The 21,167-nt window shown below is 42.5% G+C and overlaps 1 protein-coding gene across 1 annotated transcript in view; it reads left to right on the forward strand.

Moving 5' to 3' along the window:
* Nucleotides 1-21,167, forward strand: part of grik5 (glutamate receptor, ionotropic, kainate 5) — a 90,008-nt gene that overhangs the window by 55,118 nt on the left and 13,723 nt on the right. Inside the window, exons 5-15 of the mRNA XM_069657052.1 lie at nt 197-362; nt 6,530-6,708; nt 7,415-7,468; nt 8,284-8,442; nt 8,824-8,976; nt 11,171-11,275; nt 14,397-14,504; nt 17,093-17,296; nt 18,294-18,407; nt 18,968-19,077; nt 19,328-19,501. Coding sequence (XP_069513153.1) covers nt 197-362; nt 6,530-6,708; nt 7,415-7,468; nt 8,284-8,442; nt 8,824-8,976; nt 11,171-11,275; nt 14,397-14,504; nt 17,093-17,296; nt 18,294-18,407; nt 18,968-19,077; nt 19,328-19,501 — 1,526 coding nt within the window. The remainder of the gene's footprint in view (nt 1-196; nt 363-6,529; nt 6,709-7,414; nt 7,469-8,283; nt 8,443-8,823; nt 8,977-11,170; nt 11,276-14,396; nt 14,505-17,092; nt 17,297-18,293; nt 18,408-18,967; nt 19,078-19,327; nt 19,502-21,167) is intronic.

Raw genomic sequence — 21,167 nt, forward strand, 5'->3', positions numbered from 1 at the left:
TTCCCTTTACACTGTTTTTTTTCCCCTGTTGTGCATGTTTAGATGGAGTCGATCACGACACATTAGCTTTTCTTGCCTTACTTAATGCTTCTCTCCTCGCCTCTGGATTCTATTCAATTCAATAGACTTTAATGGCATGACGTATGTCTTGTGTTGCAGAAGCCTGGTTATGATTATCCTCTCTCTTTCTTTTCAGATCCCTCATGTAAAGATTGGTCCAGAGGAAACTCCCCGCTTGCCGTACCTGCGCTTCGCCTCTGTCACTCTGTACCCCAGCAATGAGGACCTGAGCCTGGCCATAGGAGCCATCCTGCGCTCCTTCAGTTACCCCTCAGCCAGCCTTGTGTGCGCCAAGGCTGAGTGTGAGTACACCTCCAGCCTGTTTTATACATCAGATTACATGTGACTGCATCGGGGTGGGTGTGAAAACATTTGTTGTGTTCTCGCAGGTTTATTCACCTTCTATATGTGTGTGTTTGTGATCCTCTGTGGGAGTGTTGGCACATTCGCACTGTTTGTGCGGATATGACTGTTTTGCACTGTTGGACACTCATTTTGACAGCCAGGTCATAAAGTTCTGTCTGTTGTCAGAGTTCAGTACACGGCTCATACCGCAGCCTCCCTATTTATTACTCATGTCTCCTATCCACCTCAGAGGGTTGTTAGGCCAAAGCAATTTTAATAAACAGTCCTGTTTGAAATGCTTTCCACTATTGGAAGAACTTCGGGGACATTTGATTTAACTTGCCAGACACTCAGAGAGTTTTAACATCACAGGGGATTCAGGGCTTAGTCACTAGCACTCTTTATTTTCATTTTGTGAGAGTGCGTTATTGATTTATTATGCTTTGCCCTATCAGGACTCCAGGGAATTGAACGACTAGGTCGGATGGTGGCTGTAATATTCAAACAAAGCTGAGTACATGACAGACTTTACTATGTAGGGAGAAGGCAGCAAAATCCTAATTTTTGCACTGAATTATCGCCTGAGTTTTCGTCAACTAGTGAGTGAAAGTGAGCTGTGATGCAGCTGAGTAGAGCTGGAGTAGTAGTCGCAGGTTGTTTCAACACTATTTAACAATTCCCCCTCCACAAAAAATCGAATAGAGGTTATATACAAGTAAAAAATAAACTACATGAAGGGATTTAAAAAAAAAAGGACAACCAAAATTAGTGACTAAAATGTGTCTGCTGATGGAAAAGCTTATGTACTTATTAGGGCTGTCACTTTTCAATCGAAATTCGATATACTGTTCGAACCTGGTGAAATATTAATAGTTCGAACTGTAATGATATGATCGAAACACAGCAGATAACGCTTGCCCACGAATAAATTAGTAGTCTGCTTTCCAGAGTCCCAGAATACTTTCACGTTTAAAGTAGTGTGCCTTGTATTCCAACAGATGACGCTGCCTGCTACAAACCAATGGAGGAAACTAACGAGCCAAGCCGTTGTTAACCTTTCCTGCTTCAGCGTCCTGAACATAGTCAGAAAGCACAGGGGAGACTTAATGTTGTTCTGCTCCAGGGTTGAAGCTGTAGCTAGCTTCAGGGCTAACTCCCGTCACTTTAATACGCCAGCAGCATACCTACACTGTACATTAGTGCTGTTGTTTATACCGCTACCGATCACTCTTTTCTCTGCTCTTCCGCTGCTCCGATCCCCGACACTTCACGTAACTCTATATATATTTCCATTCTTTCTCACTTGCTCTACCACCCCACTCTCACGCACTTAGCTCATCCTAAAACAGAGCAATGCTTCTAGTATACAACCGTTCTACAGACTATAGTGTTGAATGTAATTCCAATGAATTCCATATCCATCGAATTCGTTCAAACTTGATTTTTGGGAAAAGTGACAGCCCTAATACTTATTATTATTAAAAAACGTACTGCATGCTTTTAGGCAACCCTCTAACTACTTGGTTTGCAAAACTGAAAGGCAATTAAGTCCCTACACTCCTGAAAATGTCCACTTGGGGTTGAATTTTTCACCCCGACTTTATGTTGATGTTTCCCCGCCAGCCTCCTGATGAAATGTCTGCAAGAAGTCAGGGTGAGCCGATGTGTGAATGTGGGCGAGTTGATGACGTTTATATCATGTGACCGGTGCGAAACCAGAAGAGCGATACATAACAGGATGAATAAAAACATCTGAGGTCTAAAGAGAAGAGATGTCTGCAAATTGGACAGATGAAGAGATGCAGGAGCATCTGGTTTGTGAGGGCCGACGCCAGAATTGTTCACCAGTTGTTTGAGATGTGCTGTGAGGGACAGGTGTGAAAGTCAACTCTGGAAAATGTCAGGAATGCATGTGTAAAAGGGGGGTTGGATACAGAATAAGTGGGACTAGTATGAACACTCATGGCGGTGTGTAAAGGGTAGATTTAAACAAACAAAAAGCTGTGACATTATGAAAAATTGATGAAATTATTGAGACTCTTCTATCATCACAGCCGTTAACCAGCCTTCCTGCATTTTCCTGGAAGTAGACTGAATTCCTGGTGGACTTGTCGTTTCATTGAAGTAAAAGGTCTTTGAAATGGCATCAGACATCTTTCCCCAGTTTTGATGATCAGTTGAGCGGGTAGATACGATCCTTTTTTCTTTCACCGGGATTCTCCTCTCATGGGGATTCACGGCATCAGATCGCCTGATGGTTACCTTCCGGGGGCCACAAGATGCAGCATCGTCTGCTAGAGAGACTGAGGGGTGCGTGTGTGTAATATATTTGCCTTGAAGGTGATCTATACAAGGTTATCACACTCACAGACTCTGACCCACTTGGCTGCGCTATCTATCTATGGAGCTGGTTGCCATGGCTGCAGAATAGGTGCTAACTGCCACTCAACAGGCTTGTTCCACACTGAACGACGGCATGTGGGTGTGTGAGGCGCCGTATGTGTGTGTTTGTTTGATATAGCCCTTTCTGTGCTGCTTGGTTCACTTTGTCCTTACATGTACGAAATCTCTGAGTGCCAATTTATTTGTGTGTGTGTGTGTGTGTGTGTGTGTGTATGTAGTCTCCCTGTATGTCCGTACATGTGTGAATGTGTTTTCGAGTGTATGTTTGTGTGTGCGGCTCTGCTTTGGAGCTGCAGAGGTTCAACATCACAGAATGTTTACCACCAGCCCACTTGTTTTATTCATCCTGTTTACCCCACTGTGTTCGAGTGAAGCAGACATCCTCTCTTTTGTGTCAGTGAGCCGAGTAATATGTGAAGTTGCACCTTTTATTGACACCCACCGTGCACACATTCTTAATTAAGCATTGCATTGAGAAAGCAGTCATTTTTGCAACAGAATGTTAATGGAAATAATCAAATTTTTCACTCTTTAGCCCGTGCAAGTCACGGTCCACAGATATTCTGTTAAATGAGAGTGAGTCAGAGATTTTGGGTCATTTCCGACGTATCCGTCTCTCGCTATGCCTGGGTCACAACGCGCTATCTGAGCCTAATTCCATTATGCAGCTTTCATGAGATGGATGAGGTTAAGGACAGCGAGAGGGAGACAGGAGGAGGAGATGGCGGCGGGCGGCGTAAGAGCGAGATGGATAAAGACAGAGAGAGGTAACTAGAGCACGGGGCGTTAGACGAGAGAGATAGAGAGGTTGGTGTGAGAGAGAGAATATGTGAAGGAAGCAGAGTGAGCGAGGGGAGGAGAGGAAGCTGTAAAGTGCATTGATTTTTTCCCCTCCTTCCTCAAACTAATTAAAGTTTTGGCCTGGTTCAGTGATTACCCCACTGCTTACAGAGGCTTTCTCCTGCTGAAGGGCTCTGTGCGCTACCTCTCTCCTCCTCTTCTCCTCCCTCTCCTCTCCCCCTCTGTCCCCCAGACGCCTGCCCCACCACCACTTATTTACATAGCTAGGGGTGCTTTACTATGGAATTACAATTAGGAAGCAGCGGGGTAGACTTTCTAGTAAAGGCTCATTCCACGCACAATGTCAAGTGAGTCTTGACTGCCATTGGTTATACTCATTTTGAGAGGAATTCGCTTGAAGTGGGAGAATTGTCTCAAGTACTGTATTTCCATCTTTCTGCTCCTGCTTCTCATTCTGTCCATCATTTCAGTGCACCATCCTCGCATCTCCAGTTTTTAGGGAATTTCAGATTTAAACTCTTTTACTCAGCTCATAAATCACTCATAGAGCTGAAAAGCAATAGCTGATGGATGGGACAACAGACACAACATGAATTACAAAGCACTCACAGAGCGCATTCTCCTGCCAAGGCTGCACGACACTCTTAATTTATTATTCTTTTAATAGAAAACCTTTGGACATTTGTCATGCTGATTGCCTGATTATGATGAATTTTGGAGGACACCTAATTCATGTCTGGGGCTAAAATATCTCTGAATAAGTCATTGAGTTATATCTTACCATGTTATCGTAGTGCTATAATGCATTTATAATTTTCTATTTCAACTAATTTATTGATAAAAAATGTATCTTTAGAAAACTGTTCGTGCAAAGTCTCCTTAGTTGAATTTTCTTGTACATAAGCTGATTGTATCATTGGTTAACGGGTCTAAACTTGAGTTTTAACCTCCCCAAATATTTTATGTAGCACATGATTGGATGAAATACGAGTAACATTAAGATGAAGCATGAAGATCTGAACCAGTGACTGTATGTAAAGATGGACGACGCATCTCCATCACCTCACAAAAGTGAAGCCAAAATACCCCTGTGACATCGTGCACTGATGATGTCATTTGGAGCCAGCGCAGTAGAGATCGGCGGGTGGAGCCACCGTAGCCACTTCCGCTAACCAAAATACACACTTAACTTACTGAAAAAACTGGCAAAGATCCCGCACGTCGGCGTGTTTAACATCACACCAGCTTCTTGTGTTGGTCTGAAGCAGACACAGATATTGAAACATCAATGACTGTAGTGATTGTTTTAGTTGTCTCCTCTCAACGATCCTCCTCCACTCTGCTCATCCGGAACAGATCGGCTGCAGGAGCCACATTTGTCAGAGCTGTCAATCATCCTTTTTACATCATCAAATAACTAATTCAAACTAAACAAGATTTAAGATATTTATTGTCACTCTGGTTATACAAGTACAACTGTGTGAAATGCTTAAGCTTGGCTGCACCATTTAAAAGGGTAATAAATATAAAAACATATATAACATATTAAAATATATAATAAAATAGAAAAGGCAGGACTAAAAATGAAAATGTAAAAGAATAAGAAAAAATGTGCATGTAGAGCTAAATATATATATCTTAGAGCTAAATGTATACATCTTGGAACTAAATATATACATCTTAGAGCTAAATGTATACATCTTGGAACTAAATATATACATCTTAGAGCTAAATATATACAGCTTGGAACTAAATATATACATCCTAGAGCTAAATATATACATCTTGGATCTAATTATATAAATCTAAGAGCTAAATATATACATCTTAGAGCTAAATATATACATCTTAGAACTAAATATATACATCTTAGAGCTAAATATATACATCCTCAAGCTAAATATATACATCTTAGAGCTAAATATATACATCTTAGAACTAAATATATACATCTTAAGGCTAAATATATACATCTTGGAGCTAAATATATACATCCTCGAGCTAAATATATACATCTTGGAACTAAATATATACATCTTAGAGCTACATATATACATCTTGTGAGAAAAATGAACACTTAGACATAAATCAGCATGATAATGATGTTTGAGAAGATGTATTTGATGTGCATTTTGATTTTATAGTTTGACCTATCTGTTAACATGGAGGGCTTCACTTTTAGGGGGCTGTCATGTCGTCCATCTTTTTATACAGCCTATGATATGAACTTATGATATGTGATATGTAAAACAACCTTTAATACATGTAGTGTATTAAAGGTTGTTTTACATATGCAATTTTAATGGGTTAAATGGGCTAAAGTTTGATTAAACCCATTAAAATCACACAACCCTGTGACTATACCTTACAATACCTCTGTCTTCATCAGTTTTACTGTAGGAGGAATGATGAGGAAAAAAATCAAGATGCTTGAAAGTCCTTCTCACTGTAAATGGATGTAGTTTGAAAGATGAGCTTGCTCCTGTGCCTCACTGCTCAGGTGTTACGAGCAAAATGAAAAGTGCTACATTAAGTGCCACATGGTCTCTCTAATCATTTGTTCCCTGGCCCACAGCCTGAAACTTCTTCAACTAACAAAACCTGTCAGGTTCATTTTGAGGTAATCTTCTAGCTTACAAACAAACACACAAACATATGGCACTGAATGGAAGACATCATAATAGATACAAATAAGTCCTACAATGAAAGAGAGTGAATGCATATGGGTTCCTTTATTAAATAATGTCTTATTTCCTGGTGATTTAGTAAAACAAATGGTCACGCTTTGCAAAAAATATAACCATCCGAGGATAAACCAATGCTGTCACAGGTCATGCAAAGCTAACACTTTGGAAAAATGAGTTGTGTCTACTGATACAGACATTGATATGCGACTCTGCTCTGCTCTGATCTGCCTCAGGCCTGCTGAGATTGGAGGAACTGGTCCGTCGCTTTCTCATCTCCCGTGAGACGCTGTCAATCAGGATGCTGGATGACAACCTGGACCCTACGCCGCTGCTGAAGGAGATCCGTGACGACAAAGTGGCCACCATCATCATTGACGCCAATGCTTCTGTTTCCTATCTCATCCTCAAGAAGGTCAGCTCTCAAATGTACATTCTTCAGAGCCGCAGACACGTGTATTATATACTGTAGACGTTACTCTCGTATTCAGGTTTCATCCTTGAAGGACATACAGAGCTTATCATCGGTGAAATAATATAATAACTTCCCCAAAGTCCCCAGAGGCTATACATGTGCTGTCGTAACAGGATTTACATGTATTTTTACCTCTTCTGCCCTGCACAGCTGCATAGGGAACACTCTGTATTCATGTCTGCCAGCAACAATCACTTACCCTGCTAAGAAAGTATTTGACAAAAGAACATTTTGCGGGGCTGCGGTGCAGATGTTACCCAGGCTTGTTCTGATTCATGTTACGGCCTGTAATGCCGATAGCCAGCGCAGTGACTCACAGTTTGAATGCGTATGGGATGTTTTTCGCTGGGCACATCGGAGCGGCTGTTCGCCCTCAGCGAAATGTCCCAGTGTTCGCTTGATGATGTAAAACTGTGATTAACGTATCCCTCCTCCCCCATGTTCTCCCCTACTTTGTCCCCCAACTGTCTCCTTTGCTCTCTGCCTCTCAATAACTCTCCTCCTTTGCCCTCTCTCTCTCTCCCTTTCTCCCTCCATCAATCTCTCCACATCTTCCCTTGCCCCTCTCTTTCCTCATCCTGTATCCCACCTGCCTCCTCCTTATTTTTTAACCTCACTCTGCCTTTTTTTTCTCTTTGTCCTACAGGCGTCAGAGCTGGGGATGACATCAGCATTTTACAAGTACATCCTCACCACCATGGTAAGAGCTTTTTTCCCATACTACCACTTCCCTCTCTTCTGTCTCCTAGTCCTCCATTTTCACTCGTTCCCCTCTCCTGCTCCTCCTCTTCTGTCTGTTTATGAGCGAGCAAAGGTGCAAAGGCAGGGAAATTGTTAGAAAAAGGGAGAAGAGAGAGGTGACGGAGAGAGAAAAGAGAGAGATGAAGGATGAGGAGAGAGAGAGAGAGATCTGGGAAATGAACGTACTGTACAAAGAAGTGGGAGCGCAGAGGATGATGGGATATAAAGAAATAAAACTTTATAAAAAGGGGTCTGAGGTGAGCGTAATGACAGCCCTGATGTGCCCTTTTTTTCCTGCCACCCGCCACCTTCTCTACGCTTCCGGTGTTTTCATCTGCCGCTTTGATATACTCACCTCTCCTTCTATCGTTTGAATTAATGTGTCGCTTAATGCTTAGCGCTGGAGTTTGACTCTTTTCTCCCCCTCTCCACCCTCTGAGCGTGATGTGCTCTTGTGCTTTATTGCAGCGCCTTGTGTGTATATTTCTTCAAAAAGCTACAGGAGTCATTTCCATCAACCTCTCTTCCCCTGTATCGCCGTTTTCCCATTTTCCCAGCCGTCTACATCCCTTTTCTCCTCTCTCATCAGAGATTTGATGTTGCCATTCCCGTACACTCTCCTTTTCTTTATCACACTCTTCTTTGCAGAGTCTTTTTCAAGATTGGAAACACTGTCAACATTGTCACTCACCTCAATTTTCTCTCTCTCTCTCTCTCTCTCTCTCTCTCTCTCTCTGCAAACACCCTCACTCTTTCTCCTCCTCTCCCCTCTAGGACTTCCCGCTACTGAGGCTGGATGATATTGTGGATGATCAGTCCAACATAGTGGGCTTCTCCATGTTTAACACCACCCATCCCTTCTATTTGGAGTTCATCAGGAGCCTCAACCTCTCCTGGAGGGAGGGCTGTGACCTGACGTACCCCGGCCCCGCGGTCAGTCTCACGGACACTTGAGTATTCATGCATGCACACATTCAGGAGTAATTTTCAAGCTTTGTTTGCATGCCACATTACATTAAGCTAGTTTATCCCTCACGCTGATTCATGGAGCAGTTAAAGAGATTCGGCTAGTCTTTTGCTTGCATTTAATGGGTATTGATGTTTCCATCTGTGTTTCCTCCCCATTGGTTTACTCATACCTCACATCTCTCCTCTCTCTCTCTCTCCTCTTATTTTCCCTGTAAACCGTTCAATCATCTCTGCTCGCACCTTTCTCTTCATTGCATCTAATCCCTCGACTCCTTGTCTGTCCTCGCTGTCTCCCCCCTTCTCTCCCCCCTCTCTCTCTCTTGTTTCCTCTCTCCTCTGCCACAGCTCTCGTCAGCGCTGATGTTTGATGCGGTGCATGTGGTGGTGGGGGCCGTGAGGGAATTGAACCGCAGTCAGGAAATCGGAGTGAAGCCACTCAGCTGCACCTCGCCTCAGATCTGGCAACACGGGACAAGTCTTATGAACTACCTGCGCATGGTAAACACCTGATCGATCCATACGTGTTAGATGTACCATAAAAACATCTTAAAGTGTGGTCTCAGTTTAATTACATTTTTAATTCCTTAGATACATTTATGATGTTCATATTTACTGTACCATCTGCTTCATGTGTTTTCATCATCACAGGCAGTATGTTTCTTTTGTTCATTAGCAAAACAGGTTGGGCTGCAACCATCAGTAATTTGCATTACCGATTAAACTGATGCTTAATTTTAGACTAACATATAAAGAGTAATGTGTTTTATAATTATTAAAATGTCACACACACGTTAGAATGTTGTGTGTTATTGAAACTGTAACAATACAGATTGCATTTATTCTTATAAGGTGACATCCTTAGGTTAAAGATTAAATGATTCATTAATTAATAGATTAAAATTACTAATAAAGTAAATGTCGATTAAGTGTGTGATAATTGATTAATAATTTAAGAAATATTTCAAGTGAAAAAAAACTGGTGATTTTCAGCTTATTTTTATTTATGTCGTACTTAACTGGATCACTGTGTTTTTTGAATGTTGGTTGGATAAAACAAAACACTTCCTTGGACTCAAGGACATTAAAAAAAATTTAATAGATTTGATGTAAAATTGGGAGATTAATTGATAATAATGATTAAAAAAAAACCTTGTAGCCCATCCACAAATGTTTTTAACACACTTACAGCCTCCAAATCAAATATTCTCAATTCATAACAACATAAATCAGAGAAACCCAGTAAGAAAAACCACATGAATTTCACACTCGCAGCACTTTGTAACCTTGTTTAAAAAGTGCTATATAAATAAAGTTTATTATTATGTGCAAAAACGTGTGGAACACACGTTTGCAACATTTTCATTGCGTGATATTTTAAAGCCCATGTAAATTCCAAATTTTCACATGTGCATCATATTTAGCGACGTGCACACACATGACAAACATGGGAAAGTCACATGTTTTTCTGTCAAGCAGACATCCTCACGTTGGAGAATGAATTAGCATATTTGTGGCATTTTTGTTTTAAAATTGACTTAAAGTAATAATCTCGAAGATTTTCATGTAAATAAATGAATGAGGTAACACAATGGTGATTGAGCCTATGGCCCACTGATGAAAGCCTTAGCATTTGCAGTATTACAGAGTGTACCCAGCAGTGATTAGTCTGCCAGAGAGGGTAGGCGGAGCTAAGCGGCTGTTTTTCCGGTCTCTACAAGTGTTGCGAGTAAACAGTAATCTACTATGGCTGAACAATGACTACAGATACAACTTCAAAAATAAGTGAAAATCAGAAGAAAAAGAAACAAATTCAACGCTCAGATGAAGGCAAACATTCTAAAAAGGAAAGCCACCGTCAGCGAGGAAAATCAAGAGTTACAACAGGAGCCAACCACGGACGTCACACATGCGACACTGTTTGGATATCTGGAAAGTGTGCTGTCGCAATTCCCGTTTATCTGCATAGGTGCCGCCAAAGACAACGAAACTGAGATCTTCGAGATTAGCACTTTAAATGATTGTCACAGATATGATGTGATCCATACATTTTCTCTTGATTGTCATATTGATTAGTACAACCACACTGTGTGTCATCCTCATCTCGTGCTGCATGTAACCTCTGTCTCTTGTTGCTCTTTGTCATCTCCCATCTCTGCTTGTCAGTGTGTGTCTCTCTCATCGACGACCTGTTGTCAAGGCAGCCTGAGCCCCATCTCTCATTGCCTCCTCCCCACCGGCCCGACATCTGCCTTTGTTAGTCAACATCATGGTGTGCTCCATCTTCAGCACTGTGCCATTCATCATAGATCTCACTTACTGTGCCAGCACCTGGGGTTTTGGAGAAGCAGAGCTGAGATGTGAGGTGCACTTCTGAGTCCTATTAGGGACTGTCTTTGCTGCTCCATCTAGGCCTCTGAGCTCAGTCAGTCACTTCCTCTCCTCTTCTTAAAGTTGATCCAAAACTGATCGCCCATGTCTGTCCAGCTTCAGACACTTCCTCTGTCTCTTTAGCTCCTTCTGTCTTCTTGTCTTTCACCCTTTCCTCCTAATCATGATGGATAGTGAGAAAAAGATAGAAGATTGCCTCTTTTTACCTCCATTTATCCTCATTTTCTGCCTACTTTTCATTTTCTTACCTTTCCTTCCTATCCGTCATACCTCCTCATTTTACTTTTGTCCGTCCGGCTGCAAGGTGGAGTACGATGGTCTGACCGGCCGTGTGGAGTTCAACAGCAAAGGTCAGAGGACCAACTACACCCTGCGGATCCTGGAGAAGCACCGAGGAGGCCACAAAGAGGTCAGGAGTCACCTGTTGTCATGCAGCAGCCAGGTTACATCGCCCGTAGGCTTTGGGTTAGTTACAGGTCCCCCGTCTGATGCCACAATGCCAGAGGTTGCATCTAACACTGAGGTCAGCCTCATCACAGCCAAATACTCTGTGGAGTCGCTTTGCTGCACTTCACCTGACGGGAATGTGGCATAATGTGCCATCGGACAGTCAGACAACATTTATTTTATGTGAAGGCTACTGGATCACATTAGCTGCTCAATCGGTTGAATTTAATTTCATTGAACGGTTGCTAAGTTTAATAGCAGGTCTGTAGTCGAGTGTAAGTTTTATTCATCTTATTAATGTGTTAAGAAGTGCAGACTGTCCCTGTCTCAAGAGTTCTGCCCCTCCAAACTGTTTTTCAGGCTGGGGAAAACAGTTGACGTGATGTTTTCTGATCTGAAGATATAGATAGGGTATTTTATTAATGCTTGATTTATTTTCCTCCCATGGCTACAAACAATGACATTAATTTGTAGGACAGTGTTTGTATTTGGCCTCGAGCTCCGTGCAGTGCGGATGTGCACACACATATCTACTCATCTTGTATTGTACATTATACTGTATGTAATATGTACATGGAGTCTAGATGGAGTTTGTTTAGGCTTTGTCTGCTGCAGAACTGGATTTGCTCAGGCTTATATTTAATCTGTGTTGGTTTTGGACTCTTTCAGTCTTGAATTATCACTACTACCTTTCTACTGCCTTTCAGTGGAATTGTGTCATGATGATATAATTGATCTGCGTTGATTAACAGAATTATTCTTTAAGATAAATGAAAAACAAATTTCGGATACAAAGTTAGATTATTGATTTTTAGTTAAGCATTAGTTAGTAAGCATGTGCAGTATTCTTTTGTATTCAGTGTTAAAATATTACAAGCAGCATCCATCACCCATCGGCTTTTTGGTCCGCCACAGATAATAGACTGGATACGTGCACTGTTTTCTTTGCTCTCTGCTTAGCTGTGAGTAAAGTGTTTTTATGGCTGGACAAATGATGAAGAATGCCGATGGCTATGATACTTCAAAAAGAGTGCAAATACAAAGAAAAAGAAACAAATTCAACGTTTAAATGAAAACAAAACATAATTGAAAATGCTGTTTGGATATCTGTTAGAGTCAAAAATGACCTGCAGTCAAGCTTTTTGGATTGAGTGCTGGCAAGGAGCAACAGACTAAGATTTTTAAAGACTGCTACTTTAACCAGAGACTTTCTAAATTGTCTAAACGGTGCCCATTGTGTGGCCACTAGTGGTGATTAATGCATAATTGTAAATGCTATAACATAAGCCCCATATACACTGCCATTTCAAGGCGGGATCATTACGCCTCTGTTACGTTCCATCCTCTATGTAAATTGGACGGAGGCAGAACGGTGGGGCGAAGTCTTTCCGCCTCTGAGCCGACATTGGAGGTAGTCACAGAGGTGTAATGTCTGTGTAAGCAGCAGAGCCGGCAGGGTGGAACAGCGGCGTGTGCGTGTGTGTGTGTTTGAAGCATGTGCTGTTAGTTTATACCTCAGGCACATCTTACTTCTGCAATGGCGGATCGCTGTGTAAAAACACACACTGGGGCGGCTTCAAGCTGGCGTTGCTTGGTCCAATGTGAAATGGCAAAGGCTGCATGACGGCGGAGCTTCGTCGCGGCGCTGAGGCGGAACCGCAGTGTAAAAAGGGCTAATGTGTAACAGTAAAGTTAGCAAACTTACTTTGTAATGTCAGTTTGCTAACGTTAGCCACCATAAACTTCTGGTCATACCAGACCAATTAAGGCTTTAGCAGATAAACCCCTGAGTGTAATGATGTATGCAAGCGTGTGCTTACGACTTGGAGCTTTAATGTGTAGGAGGAATGATGTATTATTTCCTACACGAAAAGTTACTTAGTTTTCCTTTAAAGTTTTTGTTTGACACATAAATTCCTTTTCGCACATTTTCTTGGACCGGATCTTCCCCCTCAGTCAGTCTGGACGTTTGATCTTTTTCATGTACTTCTTTCAAACCTCAAAAAATATTGTAAAGAGAAGTTGAACACTGCTGGGAACCAAAAAAAAAAGAGGAGTTATCAGAGCCAGCTAACGAGGTGTTAAGGACCATTTTGGTGCATTATTCTGCTAATGCACAGCCAGTGAGCATTAACAAGAAAGGTGAGAAAAGATTTTCACCTGCTTTTCAAAGTCAAGATTTAATGAAGCACGAGCACACACATCAGTGAGGATCCAGACTGAGGGAATTACGCTGCGGTTCATTACCTGTAGGACACACTTTCTTTTCACATTACCTTATTACGTCTTTCATGCTCTACAAAAGACAGCTGATTTTCATGGTAACTCCAAATGCCATCTGATAACCATCCTTAAATCTACATGTTAACTCGGTTAGGTTGTGATAATTAACTCTTTAACTCTGCCCACCTCTCTGCTCAGCAGCTCCCACACTGTAGGAAGAAAAGACCACTGTTAAATGTCAGGGAGGGATAAAGAGTGTCGTAGAGAAGCTGTGATTCTGTCTAAGGAGTCATTACCTCCCTTCTGACCTATTGAAAGATGTGGAGTAATATCTCCAAAAGAAATGCCTTTGAGAGCTGCGGTTCCACCCCTGCACACTGGTTAGATCATAATCACACTCTTATCTACCTAAGTGACTTTACTATCTCCATAAAACTGAAATACGTGGGCTGTTTTTTATGCAGTTTAAGAAAGGAAAAAATAAACATGGCAATAAAACGTCTGATCATGAGTCCTTTCAGGTGTTTGCCAACAAGTCTCAGCTCATTGCTCGGCTTGTAAACAGCATTTTTTTTATTTTACAATGCATGTGCTGAAGGTGTGTGTACCTCTCCACTGGGGGCAATTAAATCAATGTGCACGTACAGTAACTTACAGTTAAGTTACCAAAGCAAAGCATTAAATATTCAGCATGAAATCTATTCAATAAAATAGACCAATAGCGTTAATGCACTCACTGAAATACTTACTTTCTATAGATGCTGTGTAGCCTGCCAGAGCTGTAAAACAGTTGCAGTGGACTTAACAGTACATTATTCATCACACAATAGCCATTGATTTTCCTCTGCTTTCTCTGTTAGATCGGGATCTGGTACTCCAACAACACCCTGGCAATGAACTCCACCAGCCTGGACATTAATGTGTCAGAGACGCTGGCCAACAAGACCCTCATTGTCACCACCATACTGGTAAGGTCACAGTTACCTCCTGCACCAACACGCTCGCTGGTTAGGTCAGAGTTGTTTTTGTGTTGCCGCGCAGGCTGTGGTGCAGATCACGCTGTGTCGTCTTCTGTTTCTGCTAATATCGCTGTCACTTTAGCTGTCACAGGAGCTGGAAGAGCACTGATAGAGACGGATATCTCGATTCAAACCGACAATATCTTGATCGAAACCTTAGAAGGTGTCTCCTTCTGGTTTCCATAAGAGTAATGTCATATCAGAAAATCAATAAATCCCTCACATGGTGCTGCTCCATCATCCTCAGGTTGGTCTTGATGTGTAAAATGTTACATTTGCTTCAATTCATGTTATAGAATATGACTTTTTAAAAGAAAGTTGATGAATAAATACACAACAAATATTTAAACAAAACAAAGGAGTCTCTAAGGTTTGCTCTTTGTTTGGGGCTAATATGCATATTACAGCCAAGATGTACAAGTTTACCCTTGTTTGCCTGACGGGGGATTTATGCTTGCTTTGTGAGTCTTCCTTAAAGACCCCCTCCAGTGAAAATCAAGTGTTTAACCTTGTAAACATCTCCATGTGGTGTTTTCATTTGCTACAAGACATATCAGGGACAACATAAGCAGTCATCTCCATGGCTGGGCCTGTCTGCTTTTAAACTGCAGTGCACCAAGGACAGGCTGAACAACACGTTTTCAGATTGGCAGGTTTGAGACGTCACAAACCTAAGGAGCCAATCCCGTTAATAGACGGGGTGACGCTATGCATATCATTATGTGTAACCCATGGCAACCCTTCGGCGATGTGCGAGCCAGCTGTAACCGTCATCGTAATTTTTGCAAACTCACTTATGACTACTAGCGTTAATGTTAAAGCTAGCTAAGTTTCCACTAAACGATGGCAGAGACGTGTTTTGTTTTTGCGACGGAGGGGCCGCTTGAAAATGTGCAGAGTGGGCGGGGACTATGCATATTCAAGGATGTTTAATTAGGGAGACGGAGGAGATGCCTTGGGAGGATTTTTACAAGGTAATTAAAAGTATTTTGCACAAACACACATCAGACACAATTTCTTATTTCAAGCAGAGCATTGATGTCTTAAAACATGACTGGAGCTGGTCTTTAAGGTTATTATAAAACCATAAAAAACAGCGTCTGTCTCCTCCTGCTAGCCAGTTGTCTGCATCCGCCGGCCAAACTGCGGTCACTGAGTCTGTCTGCCTTCTTGGCTCTCTCCCCTCCTTCCTGCAGCCATTTTGCACAGGCCAGTTTATGTATTTTAAAAGAGTGCCCCAGCAGTTTAGTATTGGACATCCATAACGCTGGGGGACTCTCAAGAGACAGATTGAAAAAAAAGTATTGTCTAAATTGATTCTGCAGGAGCCAAAATATCCTGACTCTCACTCCACTCACAGAGTATTGGTCAAGCTCCAAAAAAGCTGAATCCTCCAATTCCCATGATGAAACTGAATATATCATTTTTTGTTCGACTCTCCCTGCCTGCTGAAGTCCCATGTCTTTAAAACTCAATGCCCTAGTTTATAGGCTCTCCAGCACAACAGACTGAGTAGTATTGCCTTTGACAAATAAACTGATTTTCAATGTGCAAAATGCTTAAAGGAGAGTTATAAAGGAGTGAAATAAGGGACTCTTGCTTTTACAACATTACTGATGACACGCTAAAAGCCACTTGGAATAATTCGATATTTCAGGAAAGACACTTGAGTCAGATTAAGAAGAAAAGTTTGATACTATTCTCATGTCTACACAGTGAACGTTAAAGGGGGGTATTATGCTCATATTTCAAGCTTCATATTTCACTCTGTGATACCTGTGGAGTAGCTTAGCATAAATTACAGTTAAAATAAACTCCTCATTTTTGTCACACTGGTGCTCTGTGCAGGCCTTCATACAGCCTCTGCCTGAAACGACTCATTCAGCTCTGTCCCTTTAAGAAACCCCGCCCCTACAAGCCCACTTTCATCTAATTGGTTAGCTCTCCGAAGCCTGCTGAGGCTGCACTTTGTGATGTCACAAAGTGCAGAAAAAACTGTGTGAAACCTGGCGTTCACATTAGCCTGCAGATTGAGCTGAGGAGCCTGGGGATTACTCCAACATACTTTTACCTACAGATTTGAAACTTCACCCACGTTTAGTCTGGACATCCAACATTGTAACATGATATCCTAAAATGTAAAACAGCACAATACACCCCTTCAAGTTATCTAAGTTTATCACACCATATAGGCTGGATTATACGGATCAATCAAACTAAGCTTTAACTTGTTGATTAGTGAGATTTAGAGGTGTTGGTAATGATTTTGTGAACATTTTTTAGAGCCACACAAACTGTTTCAAGTCTTTTGTGCAAGTTAAACAAATAAATCCTGGTTGTAGCTTATTAAATGGACTGATATGATGGTGGTATTGATCTTCTCATCACTCTCTGCCTGCTGGCAAATAAGCATATTTCCCAAAATGTCATTTAATTGATTATTAAATCCCTGTTCTAAGACATTTTAGTTAATTGTCCTCCTTCAAACAGGATATTCTCAGTTTTACATTCAACCCTCATGTTTCCTCTATGTTCAGGAGAACCCATATGTGATGCGCAAAGACAACTACCAGGACTTCCAGGGCAACGACCAGTACGAGGGCTTCTGCGTCGACATGCTGAGGGAGCTGGCAGACATCTTGAAATTCTCCTTCAAGATCAAGCTGGTGGATGATGGGCTGTACGGCGCCCCGGAGCCCAACGGCTCTTGGACTGGCATGGTTGGAGAGCTAATCAACAGGGTGAGCACTCTCCCTCCCCCTCCCTGCTTCTCTCTCTCTTTCTGTTTTACACACACACACACACGCTAGAAATATGCTCAAATGTTCCAACCAGTGTCTCTACAAACAGAAAATTCCACTGAACACACACACACATAAGCATGCACGCACACACCCACCCACACACACACACTGCTGTAGCCCCAAACCACAACTCTGCTGTAACTCCCCATGTCTCAAATTGCCCTCAGAGGGGAGTAAGTCTCTTATCTAGGACAAAAGCTGACTTGATAATTCCCCAAAAGAGAGCGGTAGCATTGCCTAAAAACTGTCCGCACCATCTTTCCACGCAATAACCCTCTTCTATCCCAGCAGTCCCCCCCCTTCTTTTCTCTCTCCCTGTCCAGGCCGAGTGCTCCTCTGACAGACACTCTGGTTGAAGCAGGCTAATGAGAGCCCCTTTTTGCTTAATTACCATACGGTATACTTCAATTACCAGGCTGTGGTCCCTGTGTGGGGCCTGCCACACTGGTGCTCCCCCAGCTCTCCACGCTCTCTCTCCCTCCCTGCCCTCCCCATTGCCTGATCACTCAGCTCTAATTAGCAGCCCATGTTCATCAATTAGCTTTTAATGGAAGAGATGGAGGGGAGGCAGAGCGACCAGAGACCTGCAAGGTTTTCATACAGGTGCAAAGACCAGCCATGCAGTGCTTACTTGCAATTAGCCTCATTTGGATGGTGGATAATGTGTGAGTGTTGGTGCCAGAGGGAAAGGGACAGAGTGCACGTCTGTATGTTTTTCCAAATGTGGTTTCAAGTGCACAGTCAAACTTTTCATCTCTCGTTCGGGAAGTCAACATTTCGTACAAACAGAGCTCTCAGCGTCGAGTGTCGTTCTATTTTTGCATCGTTACCTGACCGCTTGCCGCTTTTCTTCCTGACTCTCCTCCGCTTACCTCGATCCTTCTCTCGCCCCCACTACTATCTAACCACCTTTCTATCTTTGTCAATCCCACAGAAAGCAGACCTGGCCGTGGCAGGCTTCACCATCACGTCGGAGAGAGAGAAAGTTATCGACTTCTCTAAGCCGTTCATGACCCTGGGGATCAGCATCTTGTACAGAGTTCAGCTGGTGAGGGTGATACCTTCTCCAGATCTTGTGTTTGATAATATATCTCTGTTTGCGGTGCTTTTAATCTGGCGGGGTCACACAGAAGATGACGGGCAACACTTGTTAGATGATTCTTAACGAATCAGACTAAATATTACATAACAGTTGATCCTATCTTTGAAGCTGAGGATTGTGTTTGTGTAGTATGCTGCATCCACTCTGTCCACGGTGAAATTTATAGGTGTAATTTGAATTGCTCGATAAGTCAGTGCTCTGTAACTGGGTAACAGTGGCAGCTTTACATTGCTAATGAGGTTCTGGATCCAAGCCAAGTATGCTTCAGCAGGAGGCATTGTCAAACGGAGCGTTTATGGATTGTAGCATTAGCGTATCAAAGCACTGCAGACTTACTATCAGAGTGCAGTGAAGGACATACTGCCCTCCTGTGGTGCAGAGAGGACATGACTTGACTGCTGAGATGTGACACCTTGTTTTCTTACACGGTGTACCTTCCTGTTTGTCTGTCTCTGTTGCTCCATCTGTCTACTTCCTTTTCTCCTCCTTTCCTTCTCTCACACCAGGGTCGGAAGCCGGGCTACTTCTCCTTCCTCGATCCTTTCTCTCCAGCTGTCTGGCTCTTCATGCTGCTCGCCTACCTGGCTGTCAGCTGTGTGCTCTTCCTGGCTGCAAGGTCCATACATTACATCACACACTGTACTGATAGTCCGCAGCTCACATCTGTGCCCTATGGCCATTTATCTTGTACAACACGGGTCGCCTGTCACATACCGGAATTTTTTACTTTAAACAACCTCCAGCGGACAGTTTTGACAGGGATCGAATGAGTGATTGGCGGTGACTTGAACGATATGACAGAAGTGCATTACTGTGCTGCAGCGTGACCTCAAGGTCATCCCACTGTACATGTGTTTCGCCACCAGGCTGAGCCCCTACGAGTGGTACAACCCTCACCCGTGTCTGCGAGAGCGCAGGGACATGTTGGAGAACCAGTACACCCTGGGAAACAGCCTGTGGTTCCCTGTTGGAGGATTCATGCAGCAGGGTTCAGAGATAATGCCCAGAGCCTTGTCTACCAGATGTGTTAGTGGAGTGTGGTGAGTAACTGTTGAGTTTGTGTTTGTGTATGTGCCAGTTTAGTGTCCCAATGCACTTAAATGTGTGTGCGTATCGTAACAAATGATGTGAGAGTTTGATGGACAAAGACTATTTTCACTTGACCTGTGCTTACATTAGAACCTGTGTATGTACAAGAAGACATAGCATGGGTGACATTTAGCTGTCTCGTGTACAGAGGCTAGCCCTTCGATTCCACAGGATCCGTCTCCGCGATCTTGTGATCTTGCGAATCCAGCTGCTTGGACCAGCGCTCCGCTGCGCTGCGGACCAGACATGGCAGCCCCAGGTTCCACTCCCACCCTCGGCCCTTTGCCACGTGTCATCCCCACTCTTTCCAATACTATCCACTGTCCTCTCCATCTCAGTAAAGGCATAAAAAGCCAAAAAAATAAATGTTTAAAAAAGACGGCCTAGTTTAAAAGCCAATCACGTCCAAATGTGTAGCTTTCACGAGTTTGCTCTGAAACTCCTGTGCACATGAGATCAGACTTTTCAGTGAACTATGAGTCATCTTTATTCCAGCTATAACGTATAACTCGTTTACTGAATATCTTTTCGAAGACTCAAAAAAGACATTTCGTCAAAATATGTTCCACATTTTAAGGATCCATATTCTCTCAAAAGCTCCCTCAAGAAATGTGTTTTACAGCAAATTGACTGGCTTTGCAGTTTCTTCATGAAGAACTTGCATTTTCCTTTACGCTGCTTTTCTTTTTAGCACATCTGCTGCGCGAGATAATGACATTTACATTTTAAATTCCAAGCAAATAGCTGATGTATAGCTCGGTGTCTTGGCTCCAACACTCCAAGCAAACAATACAAAAAAATGCTAAGTTCACTGAAAAGCTACAGCAGCCTGATCATACTCCTGTGGCAACGGAGTGATTGTGAAAGAGACACGCGCGAAGAAAAAAAGCGCTAAGAGCTAAGGAGATAAAGCAGCATAGAGGAAGACAAGGAGAGCAATTTACACCGAGTTGAGCAAGATAAAGGATGGGGGAAATTATTAAGTGCAGTGCGTACAGCTTGTTCTTAGAGAAAGTTTTCAGTAATGCAAGAAAGGTCACAAAAGAGTCCCATCTCTGAGTTTTTTGGGTGTTGAATCTTATCTGTTAGTGCAGGAAACATGAACCCCATTTCTTTTCAAGCCTGAGAGGTTAGACGATATGATGATGAATGTTGTTGTTATACTGAGTAAACGCTCCCTCTAACGTTTCTACGCTTATTAGACCTTTTGGGGATGTTGCAAGTCATTTGTAACGACTGATTTAGTGTAATAATGTGTTTCATGCTTTTTAATGTAATATCAGAATTTTTTAGATATTTTCTCTCCTGGATTAGCCCCCAAAAAGATTCCTAATTTTTTTATTTTACCATGAAAAATCTTTTAATTGATTTTCATGACATTTTACTTTATCATGTATTCATTTTGTGATCTAGAAATGCGGGCAATGTGCAGTGGTTAACGCCGTTGCCTCACAGCAAGAAGGTTCCTCGTTCGAACCCCTGTTCGGATGAAGTCGGCCTTTCTGAGTGGAGTTTGCATGTTCTCCCTGTGCATGTGTGGGTTCCCTCCGGGTTCTCCGGCTTCCTCCCACAGTCCAAAGACAGGTTCATTGGTGACTCTAAATTGTCCGTAGGTGT

The sequence above is a fragment of the Semicossyphus pulcher genome, unplaced genomic scaffold (assembly GCF_022749685.1).
Source record: "Semicossyphus pulcher isolate SPU_LCO1_2020_fin unplaced genomic scaffold, fSemPul1.0.p SCAF_9, whole genome shotgun sequence".
Lineage (NCBI taxonomy): Eukaryota > Metazoa > Chordata > Actinopteri > Labriformes > Labridae > Semicossyphus > Semicossyphus pulcher.